General features: G+C 39.1%; 1 protein-coding gene across 1 annotated transcript in view; it reads right to left on the bottom strand.

Annotated features, from left to right (window-relative positions):
* Positions 1-11,096, bottom strand: part of marchf4a (membrane-associated ring finger (C3HC4) 4a) — a 45,110-nt gene extending 34,014 nt beyond the window's left edge. Inside the window, exon 1 of the mRNA XM_016527218.1 lies at positions 9,236-11,096. Within this exon, the coding sequence (XP_016382704.1) occupies positions 9,236-9,688 (453 nt within the window). The 5' untranslated portion in view covers positions 9,689-11,096. The remainder of the gene's footprint in view (positions 1-9,235) is intronic.
* Between the last annotated feature and the right edge of the window lie 1,316 nt (positions 11,097-12,412).

Raw genomic sequence — 12,412 nt, 5'->3', positions numbered from 1 at the left:
CACACACACACACACACACACACACGCATGTCTCTTTGCTGAGCTGCAGCGGTCTCGGTGAATTAGCAGCATTCACAACTGAACGGAACAAAAAGTGTTGAACTTGAAAATTGTTTATGCGCGAGTGCACTTGCTAACTGAAGGCGGATTGTATAAAATGGATTTAAAAAAAAAAAAGTTTATTAACGAGCTGCAGTTTTATTACATCATGCTCTGGCACAGATGCCAGAACTCATCAAAAGTCAACAAGTTCGACAAGCAACAACGACTTGACCCAAGTGACTGCTGCAGAACGCATGCGAGAGAGAGACGAGGTAGCGCAGATCGTGCGTCTTATAAGTGAGTGGGAATTTACCGAACGTGGCACTTGCGGGAGTTAACACTGTACGCAATACCCGCAACCTCACACCAAATTTCAGGCCGTGTAGATAGGCAAGCATATATACAAATCATTTAGTAAGCAGAAATCCGAAATTTACCTTAACATATTAAGTTAGAGGAAGATGCAACTGAATTGATGCTTGAAGAATGCACTTCCAGCAGCCATGATAAACTTTGATTTGATTTGACGAAAGTCACGAGACCTATTACTATCTATCCAATAACGTTGATGAATAGAAATAAAATTAAAATAAGCATGTAATGACCACAAACGGAGGAAAATAGCGGAGTAAAAGTACCGATACATCACTTAAAATGTACTCAAGTAAGAGTAAAAGTACACAATTTTTAAACTACTCAAAAAAGTACAATTACTGATAAAAACTACTTAATTACTGTAACGTGAGTATTTGTAATTCGTTACTTCACACCCCTGTTCCCCACATATATGTGTTCACATATGAATGTGAGAATCAGATTAGGGATGTATCATATGCATCCAAAGTACACTTATCAAAGGTACAGTGGTCATCACTGCTGATGTTGAAGTTGCTGTTGAACTTACAGGTGTGGGTGTATGTTTGTGTCATTCCAGGAAAAGATTACCACTTCTGACTATAAACATTTGTTGAAATGTACTAAACACAAAATTCATTATTAAGTGCTTTAATATATTGTATATTTACTATATTATTGTTTAAAAATAAATAACTTTGGATGGTGTATATTCTATAAATATTTTACAAGTATGTATATGCATTTTTTAATTACTGGCCTTTTGCCTTATTATATAGGACAGTGGAGAGCTGAGAGAGATGTGAAGGGAGAGAGAGGGGAATGCGTCCGGGACATGACCCAGATCAGGCTTGATCTTGGGTCCCCATGAGCACAACAGCCACTTATACGTCATGAGTGCCCTACACCTCTGCTTCAACAGTATATGTATCTTTATATGTCTGTATAGCTAGCTGTAGAGATTCTACTTAAAGGAATATTCTGGGTTCAGCTGACAGCATTTGTGGCATTTTCATTACCACAAAAAAATAATTTCAAGCTGTCCCCTTTTTTTAAGCAAAAATTGAGGTTACAGTGAAATACTTACAATGGATGGCTCCATTTTGAGAAGATTTAAAAGCAAAAATGTGAAGCTCATAATCTTATAAAAGCACTTTATGATTGATTAATTCTTCTGTTAAATCACTGTCATTGTGGATGCTGGATATAGAAACCATAGAAGGCATTAGTGAAATCATGTTAACATGTATTCTGTTTATGTCTTGTGACTATGCTTATTCACTCAGTCTTATTGACTTAACATTGTAACACCGTGTCTACACCGGACGCGAGCGGCGCGGCGCGACAAAATACGATAGAACTAATTATAATCAGTGATGCTGTCTACACTGGATGCGGCGCGGCACGACACGACAAATCCCCGACAGCAAACTGCTGCCGCGTTCTATTAATGACGTATTGACACAAATGATTTTCAACGGTTGCTTTGTCGCGTCCGGTGTAGACAGACTTTAGCTGTTGTGGCGCGGCATGACACGACGTGTCACGTCCGGTGTAGACATGGTGTAACTGCTTCACTGTAACACAAAAAAAATTAATGTAAAGAAAAGGAAGGTATTGACTACTGTATGTGATAATCAACATTATGAAACAAGTGTTGATTGAACTGTACCTTTAATATTCATTTAAAATATATTAAAAACAAAATCGTCATGGTCAAATCTTTGCTATGATAAAATGCCAGCAGGCTTACACTACCATTCAAACGTTTGGGCTTGGTAATTTTTTTTTTATGTTTTTGAAAGAAGTCTCTTCTGCTCATCAAGAAAATAGTAATATTGTGAAATATTCTTAAAATGTAAATAACTGCTTTCTATGTGAATATATGTTAAAATGTCATTTATTCCTGTGATGCAAAGCTGAATTCTCAGCAGCCATTACTCCAGACTTCAGTGTCACATGATCCTTCAGAAATCATTCAAATATGCTGATTTGCTGCTCAAGAAATATTTCTTATTATTATCAATGATGAAAACAGCTGTGCTTAATATTTTGTGTAAAATATCATAAAGACAGAACTTCTCATTTGTCAAAATGCAGTTTCTGCCCTTCACCCAACTAGAGACTAATCCCTAAGGTTTTGGCTCGTGACAGCCATAAAAATTCCTTAGGACCTCCAGGATACAGCAGCAGTGGGTGAAACAAAGAAGGATTACAGAGATCCATCCAAATCCATTCATAACTATGTTTTCAAACCTTTCAAAATGACGCAACATACCCATCTTATACTTATGCAGAGAAATACGTATTCTCAGTGACAACGATGTGTTGTGCAACATCTTACACAAACTCAGTTGTTAATGGACAAATGAATGCATTAATGACAGTTTAATCTTTTTCCATCATGTTTGGACTTAATGCGTTCTTAACATTGCCAAAGGTATTCTGGTTGTGGATAGTGAATATTGCATCTGTAGAACTTTAGTGACACTTTTCTAACTTTGTGTTTGGACTATGCAAATAAGTTCCACAGGAGGAAAGAAGGATGGGCCACACCATGTTCCCCTGCTCTGATGGAAACAGCCAATCACAGCATGGAAATGGAGAAGCGCCAAATTGAAATCTCATCATCGGAAAGGGATTAACGTACCCGTCCAAAAGACACACCTTGTTCTGAGTCTCAGTCCTGTAAGGAGAGAGACATTGACAGATACATTCAATGTTCTGAGTCTCCCGTCCAGAGAGACAATAGCAGACTACCAATGTTCTGAGTCTCCGGCCTGCGTGGTAGGAGATAGAAACAGATCAACAAAGTTCTGAGTCTCAGTCCGGTAAGGGAATAGACACTAACACACACAACCTGTTCGGAGCCTGCGGCCCACTACAGGGAAGGCAGCAACAGACACATTCAGACACATTCGTCTCCGGCACGTCCAGTGAGACACTACCAGATACATTCAACGTTCTGAGTCTCTGGCCTGTGAAGGTGAGACTGTAACAGATACGACCACGTTTTGAGCCTCCTGCAAGGAAAGAAATACTCTACATTCAGAGTCTTCGTCCAGCGAGACAACAACAGCTGCAGAACATCCTGAGTCTCCATCCAAGAGACAAAGCAGATTGACCAAGTTCTGAGTCTCTAGCCCAGAGAGGCAGAAGACATACAGACATTTGCAACAAGGTTAAGTTCCGGCAAGCAACCTTCACTTCAAGGTACTTTCATCTGCGTGTTCCAGACTAAGGACCTTCTGCACCTACTCCAAGGCCACATCTGCGTTCCAGATTTTAGGACCCTTTGGTGCTCCAGGAGATCAGCATCCTACAGCGCTTCGTGTTCAAGGCTGTTGAAAAGGATTCCTGCTCCTTTCCCCACTGATTTGTTACCAGCACAACCAGTGGAAGAAGTCACCGCCACAGGACTGCTCACTCAACCAAAGAGAACGTAAATATCATTTAACCAAACTTGAAGGTTTTACTTGAAGGTTTTACAATGAAAAAAAGAACAGCTGGAATTTTGCTTGAAAAGTCTTAAAGTCACACTCTTCTGGTTATTGGCCCACTTATCCAATCACTGCTGTGTTTATATGTGTACTGTGTGTTGTGTGTCAAGGCTGGCTCCTGCTGGCTCCGTCACTTCCTCTCTTTTTGAGAGGATTAGAGTTTCTTATGAGACTCCAGGTTGACAAACACAGTATGATTGTGCGTGTGTCATTTCATCCGTCATGAACAAACTTCAATTAACAGGATTACCATGTTAGTAGGCATTAATCTCAGCACTAGTCTTTGCTCTAAACAGATTACATTAGCTTTGGGAAAATCTGTGTCTTTGATGTAGTTTAGTTCCACAGTTATGAAACCTGTATCAAATACGGACACTGCTATTCAGATTCACTCGACTGATTCATCAGTGATCAAATATCCATACTGCAGGGCATTGAAAACTGAATGCGGATAATTCCCAGAGTAAAGTTCCTCTGATTTCATTTGACATGCATTATTATGAGTCTAATCCGAGGACGTGGAGATTTTGGAATTGAATGTACATCCATTTGCCGAGTAAATTCAGATTCACTTGATTTTTTCTACATTAATTATACATAATCACCGATGGTTTGTGGTTTTAATGATACGTTGTGCAGCAGAGATGTGTGATGGGAGATCAGAGTACGACTCGTCAGAGTGGGAGAAGAGGCCACTTTATCTAATTGTGGTATTAAAGCAGAACTATCAATAAAATCTGAATGGCTGATCCTTTATACATAACCCCTAACAGCCCTTGGCGGTGAGCGCAGCCTCAATTAATTGCGCTGGATGTTAGGTCAGCATTACACAGCAGCCGATTCATGGGAGCAGAAAGAAACGAGCCCTCAGTAAGAACCGAGCAGTGTGTTTTATAATGAGAAAGATGCACTACCTATGCACGACTTTGTGAGTTAAAGAGGCACGAAGGGACAGAAAACAAGGAAAAGAGAAACAGGAAAAGAGACAGCAAGCCTAGGCCAGAGTGAGAGGGAGAGAAATGAAAGAGAGAATCCTTGTAAACAACCCTGAGCGGCGATAAAATAAATCGTATTTCCTGTTATTAGCATACTTGAAGGGTGGTGAAAAAGTGAGACAGTGAGAATGAGAGAAGTGCAGTTCTCATGCTTTTTGCATTGGACTGTGTGTAATGTGCTTTCTAAAAGCATACTGCAATGCAAATGTTAAGTGATTCTTTTTAGCCTTCTTTTTAGAATTGTAACAAATTCTTAATTTGTGGCAATGATATCTTGTTTTCCCCCACATCATGACAAAGTAACTGGCAATAGTCCATGTAATGGTAAGTTTCTCGAAAATCAACTTCTTGAATACTCAACTGTTGTTACTGCATGGTTGTGATTGCCTATAGTCGGATCACGAAACAGCATTCGGCATGATCATCAACACTGTTGTCAGTGTGATATTACTTAAAGGTGTGCTGACTCTTTAAAAAAATTAAACATAGTCCAAGTTTAATCCACTAATCAGACATCACAGTTGTCTGAGGGGCATGTCTCACAGTAACCTGTACTGCCATTGTTATGTAGAGTACAGCTTTAATGGAGTACAGTTGTAAAAAAATTTATATTTCTCATGCAAGCTCAAACTGTCATCATCCGTGTGCACATTTACATCAGCATTCTTTCTCTACATGGAAAATCTGAAGCATGTTTTTTTTTTTGAAGAATGTACTCAGTCTACACTAATCAAAAAGAAAATCTGCAATGATAATTAAAAGTTTTTCCAATGCATTTACTCCAAAAAATAATGATTTAAGGTGATACTGTCCAATACTCCACTTTGCCTAGTGTTTTCCAAACTTCTGAAGGGAACTGAATCTAGTTGATATTTAGGCCTATTGACTATATTTTGCTGTTTTACATTGTAAAGAATCGACTTAAATTATAGCAACATGTGGCTTGAAGTCGAAACTGGCATGAAACTGGCATGAAACTGGCATGAAACTGGCATATTTCCAAATATAAGGGCAAGACTTGATTTTATTCATTGGTGATTGATTGGATTGTGAAAAATATATATGTGCGTGTACAAATGATTCATTCACAATAAGACTGCTAATATGTAATAACAACCTTTTCATGGGAATACCAGAACTTTTCTTCATTTTTAATGATTGTATGTTTAAATTGGTTTCGACAACTGACCCACAATTTGACCGGCCCACTGAGACAAGTCCTGGTGTTCCCTATTGGCCAGACCTCGCAATGGGTTTATTCTGGCACAGACATTATGACTCTCATATTGGGGTGACACAAAGGCACAGCATGGCCACACTGTTCTACATGTACTGTTGTTTGTGCATTCAATTCTTTAAAAGGAATTTGAGTCATGCTGACTATGTCAGTTTCAGCTGTTTTTCACTTCTGTATATTAACAACATTTTCAAAATACTGTAAATTAAAGCTTTTATATTGCTTCTGGTAACACTGATGTGACCATGTTTCATGTGAATGACATATTAATGTGGGTCACACAGGGATTTTACATCGTCAGCATTCTACAGCACCAAAGCACTGAACAGTAATTCTGAAAGAGAGAGAAAGAGCAAATGGAAAAGTAGGAAAGAATGTGAGAACATTTAGAAGAGGCTGGTATGGAAGACAAAGAGTTCTTTCTCACCTAACCCCCCCACCACCACATGTTTTATTCTACAAATACCCTTTAGATTTCTTTGATTTAGTAAACAACATAATAAATAGTGATATATATGTTTAACTTTGGTCTAGTTAAAATGAGACCAGACTACTTTGGGCAAAATTTGGCCAGAAATGTCACTTTATTGGCATTGTCACAGGGCGTTTTGTTAATTTATATTTCTGCAGTGTCACACTTGGCAGTCAGTTTGTTCAAATAATGTCAGAAAGATTGTATTTTACGAGATGATCACACATGAACACCACCACAAAGAGTGGAATATTCTTTTGCATTCAAGAAGTCACATGCCCACTTCATGCAATTTAATAATGCTACACTAAATTAATGATTTAGTCTGTGTCATGTCCAATAACATGGACATGTTGCCCAATTATTCTCTCTGATGAAGATGAAATGATGTCCACATAAGTGGCTTCTCACAACAGGGTGTGAAAAAGAGTTATGCTACTCAAATCACCTCCAGCGTCTGTGACGATCCATTTCTTGTTTTCACACTGATTAAAATTAGACCATAGGAGGTCCACTGCATTTTTTCCTCAGTGTTTTTTTGGGTGAGAGAGAACAAGAGGACAAGTGAAGAAAGAGAAAACTATTATTTCGTTTCCCAAGCTTGTGATTGTTCCTGTGTGTTCTGTGTACACAAGAGAAGGATCCTTCTCGCCCTCCCTGTTGGCTTTATGGAACAGGAGACCTTCCTTATCTACTACTTGGGGTTCTGAAAGTGAAAGAAAAAGGGAGAGGCAGCTGGAGAAAGTCAAAGCATGCAGTGGAGAGGAGAGTGAGAAAGAGAGGGAGTGTGTGTCTGGATTGGACTCAGTCAGAGCGAAGAGAATCTCCTCAGTCCCATCTGCTCTCTGCACAGCTCTCATTACACTCACAGGCCCATCCATCAGCCCGCAGCCACAGAACTCTGCCACAGCCCACATTAATGGAAAGAGGAAAGAGAAATAGACGTGCATGGGGAAAGTGAAAAGGAGAGAGACAGGAAACAACGGAGAGAGAATGATCGAACGAGGGGGAGAGAAAGAGAAAATAAAACAATTTCACATGCATTTACAGGCTAAATTGGCCTGTGGAGAGGACAGAGCGATAAACTCTTTAATACTAAAAATGCAAAACTATGTTACAGCATATGATCTCGAAACAAACAGATGAAACAAGGGCAAATATCAAACCGGTCAACAGAGGTGTCCGTATGCCATTCATATAATGTTCTGCTCAATCTTAGATCAATGTTCTGTGTTCAAACCCTTGACCTTTCAGTCATGTGGTGCATTCCATTAGAACAAATCACCTAGCGGTGGATAAATGCCACTGTCATAAAACCACTGGGGCTGAGTAACAGTTAGATTTATGGGACAAATCACTTCAAGAACAGCTGCAATGATGTGGAATCTCACATGCAGTATCCAGACACATTTGGATAACAAAATATCAAGTGTAATGGGAAGAAATTCATTGCTAGAGCTGAGTGCTTTTCTCAAAACTCCACTTTTCATTTTTTCCCATTGGTTTTGCAAACTGCACTTTTGATGATTATATTTATGAAGTCAGATTGTTATTTATGATGTCAGATCTGACCTTTTTCTTGTGTGGAAATTAAAAAAAAAAAATTAAATATATTTTGAAAATGTGTGTGCTTTTTTATCCATTCAATGAAAGTCAATGGGATCCAATGTTGTTTGGAACCTACTGACTTTTTTGATTGAAAAAAAAAAGTTATTTGAAATATCTTGTTTTTTGTTCTGCAGAAGAAAGGAAGTCATACAGATTTGGTACAGTATAGATAAACAAGGATGAAATATTTGCTTTCGGGTGAACTATCCCTTTAACTATGAACATTTTCAACTAAGTGTCCACAAAGAAAGTATTCAAATGCATTTGCATTAGTTTTGAACAGTACTACCTACTGTTTTATCATATAAAAAAATCTTTTATGAGATACTGTTTTTTAAAATGTGCTTGTGCTATCTTTTTGCAAAATAAATGCTATTGATTTAATATTACATTATGTACTGCAATTGAATTATACATTTTGAACAGTACATCTTTTATAGTGAAATGTTACTAGAAAAGTGTGTTTGTGCTTTCTGTCTTTAAAATAAATGAGTTTATACATTTTTAAGTGTGACTTAAGCAATAGTTTCTGCCCCATTTCGAATATCAATTGATTTTTTTTTTTTTTTTTTTTAAAGTGCACTTCTTTGTTCTCTTGTCTCTTGTCTTGATCATTTATCATGTAATGCAATTTCATACATATATTTTGGTTTAGGATTAAGTGTCCAAATACTTTTGAGTCCATTGTATGTATAGAGACATTCAGGCAGTGTAATTGCCTGTGAAAATGTTCTATTATATTGTAACAAAATCTTTGTTTTCATCCATTTAATGTGAAACAATAATTGCAGTCATTCTTCTTCAGCTTTCAGAGTTTCTGCTCGATTTTCTTCATTAGTAATTACTTTCAAAGTGGTCTTAAAAGTGCAATGAACTTGTCACTGCAGGTTGTCACTTTGGCACCACTAAGGCCGTAGATGGAATTTTCACAGTGTAGCATGTAGTATATGGAGCAAATATGTGCAATAAACAATCGACATTCATTCAGCAAGCCCCCAAAAAGTGTAGCAGCACGTGGAGTCCCTACCTGTTCTGGGCCCTGAAAACAGATCCGACATAACGGAGTCCTGACTCCACTGTCCGTGCAGCTGTTCAGAGATAACCTCTCGTCCAGCTTCTCCTTAGAGCAATCCTCAGATGAGCTGCAACAGTCCAGAGTCCTCGGCGGATCCACTTCGCTATGAGTCCAGTCTTCGGGCCCTCGTGTGTCCAAAGCCTCACCTGTTACCGGCTGATAATGTCCGTTGGCTAAAGAGTGGCTCTCCGTGGCGCTGCTCGTCGCATTGCCCTCCGCGTTTAGTTCGTTCATGGGTGTGAAGGCAGGTGGCGATGCCGACGGTGCCGGTGGCCTGAGTAGGAAAACCTTCAGGTCACTGAACAAGACGCAACAGCGGCCTTTCTGCTTGCCCTGGCGGCGCAGCATCGGTCTGCGACCCAACAATCCCCAACACCATACAATGACACCGACAGCCAACAACATGTGCCCGTCTTATGAATAATGGAAAGGCGGTCTATGTTTTTAAACGGCCTATAATGCTAAGGCTATCTGTTACTGGACTCCAGCAGGTCACATAACATAACTTACTGTTTGGTTTCCAACGAGGAAAAACAACTGTGCTGCCGGTTCAGTCCCGTGAGAACACCGCTTTCTGCTAACCCTCACCGACCGTTTGAACATAGAGAAAATGTTTATTTTCAACAGTTATTCTAAGAGCTACATCATATGAGCGAGTCCTCGCGCTCGTGTTTCCATTGAGAAGCTGACGATTGTAAGCACATGTAGCCTAATAATAGCTGTCAAATGTGGTAACGTGCAGTTGTTACCTTTAGTAACCCTGTTCTGATCTTGAGTACCTCAGTAAAACTAGTTCATTCGGATGTTACCACATTAAACACATTTTAGGATACCTGACTAAACAGTTTACTGGGACTGAGGGCGTTTGCAACAACTGGCCTTATACTCAAATATACTCAAATCGAACATTCGAACACGAACCTGCGGACAAATAACCCGAATTGAATGAAAAATATCGGGGATTCCCGCGAACAGGTTCTGACAAAAGTGCTGCTACCCTGAGGTACTCTTGTCAGTGGCATCTATTCATCAAAAGCACGAAAACAGAAATGCAGGCTATTCGTCAGCAGAGCCAAATAAATGGCAGCCTTGGTTTGTCTTTAATTAAACAACTGGAAGTCTACCATACACACACAGTACACAATTTCTGTTATCCATATCACATCACATCGTCCTCGCTTATTAGCCATCATCCAAAAGCGACTACAGTATAATTGTGTTAATGTGAATGCAAATCGTGTTGCGTGAAACGAAATTCAGCCACAATCTTGCCAATTGGCCAGCAATTGTCATTGGCGTTCATCTCATGTTTCAGGTCCGACCGCTTACAAATGCATCCCGCACAAGTCCCCTTCTGAAAGATATAAGGTGCCAACGTCTTGTTAGTACAGGCAGTCTATCTCCATAAACACCCAACCCTTGTTGCAGAAATCCCAAGGCAGTTTAGCTCACTGTCCCGTGTATTGTCAGACATGTCCTTCGAAAATCAGTCCAGAGAAGAAACAGATTCGCTTTCGACGATGAGGAAATATTTTTGCCATCCACAGTCCGTCGTTTTGTCACATCCAGTGCCTTTCCTTAGAATCAAATTGCTGGCAAAATACTGAAGTGGCTCCTGCTTGGTAATCCAAAGCGTTACGGTTCATGCGAAGATAGGCGTTGTGCAGTTCTAACACGAGTTGTAATGATAATCATCTGTAAAGCCGGAGGATGCTCGCTCGCTCTCGCTGCGGTTTCAGCACCATGTTGTCTGGGACAGCTCCCAGGCGCGGGCTCCTCCGAGAGTGTGATGCAAGCAAAAGGGGCGAGCGCACGGCCATCGAAACGAATTTAATCACGTCCTTATTATTTGCGCTACGTAATAAATAAAGACCTCCCAGTCAGCAAATTTCCTTTGGTCATGCCATGCCTAGGCCAAATGTGACAGCTATCAGCCACATTTGGCCCAAACGTTCTTGCTATCTGGGCTCAGTTTCATCCGCCCCGGAATCCAGTGGGATTCAAGTCCAGCTTTTGAAATGTGAAGTTTTTTTTTTTAATTCGAACATGAAGAGATCGTTCTTGTAGTCGGCATTTCTCACCTATCCGAGCCACAGACGGATTTGGTTTCAGCTTTCATGTGAGACCTGCTCACAAGCACATGTGTTTCTAGGTCAGTGTTACCAGCGTTCCTCTCTTATTTGATTAAACTTTAAACAATATTTTACAGTGAAATTGAATTTACTGTCTTTTAAAGAACAATATAATTTTACCGTAATGTAACTTACAGTTAATCAGTACCTTTTTCATTAAAATTACTTCTTCTTCTTTTTTTTTTACAGTGCACTGAAAGTTTCGCCAGATATGTCATTCATGAGGTAATATCTAAATTAGCTAGTTTTATTCAGGTCAATAATATGATTTTATATCACTAAAACAGAATACATTAGGTTACACCAACTAAATAATTTTAAGGGTTAAATCATGTAGTTCCTTATGGTAACAGCTGCCTATTTTTTTTCTAGTATTTGACAGAAAATCTGTTATAAATATTATACTAACAAATGGTAAAATAAACACTCTCGGTCAAGTAAATTCTACTTATCAAAAAAAGAAGAGTATGGATTTTTCCTGTAGGGCAAAGGATTGCCCAAGCAGTGCAAAGTATAAATCCCTCTACAAGTTGAGACAATTGAGGGAAATACACAGAATAGCTAGAGACATTTGTCTTGCATAAACACTAACTGCCCCTGGCAGACTGGCCTGTATCTTTCACTGCCTGTGAGCCATTTCACCCATGATGTGAAGGAGAAATTCTACTTGGAAGATCTCAGCATTTCTGCTGTGCGTGCCAAGAAGTTCCCTTTTCTCTTTATGCTCAAAAAGATTAAACAAATTTGTTATTTAAACATTTCATGGGAATTGTCCCTTGGGTTTCAGAAATGTCATTGGTTATTTATATTAACAAAAGGCACAGGCGTTTTAAATAAACTCATAAATTTAAATATCCCATGAGATTCTTGAGCTAACTGGCTTCAGGATACTACTGGCTTTCATTAACATAACACTGAAAAAAATGCATTGAACATCATTCAACAAAGTAACTAAAATAGCAATATATCGTATTTACAGTATCTAGTATCATTTTGT

The sequence above is a fragment of the Sinocyclocheilus rhinocerous genome, unplaced genomic scaffold (assembly GCF_001515625.1).
Source record: "Sinocyclocheilus rhinocerous isolate Xijiao unplaced genomic scaffold, SAMN03320098_v1.1 scaffold721, whole genome shotgun sequence".
Taxonomy (NCBI): Eukaryota; Metazoa; Chordata; class Actinopteri; order Cypriniformes; family Cyprinidae; genus Sinocyclocheilus; species Sinocyclocheilus rhinocerous.
The sequence above is the reverse complement of the archived record's forward strand: the minus strand, read 5'-3'. Positions and strand labels throughout refer to the sequence as shown.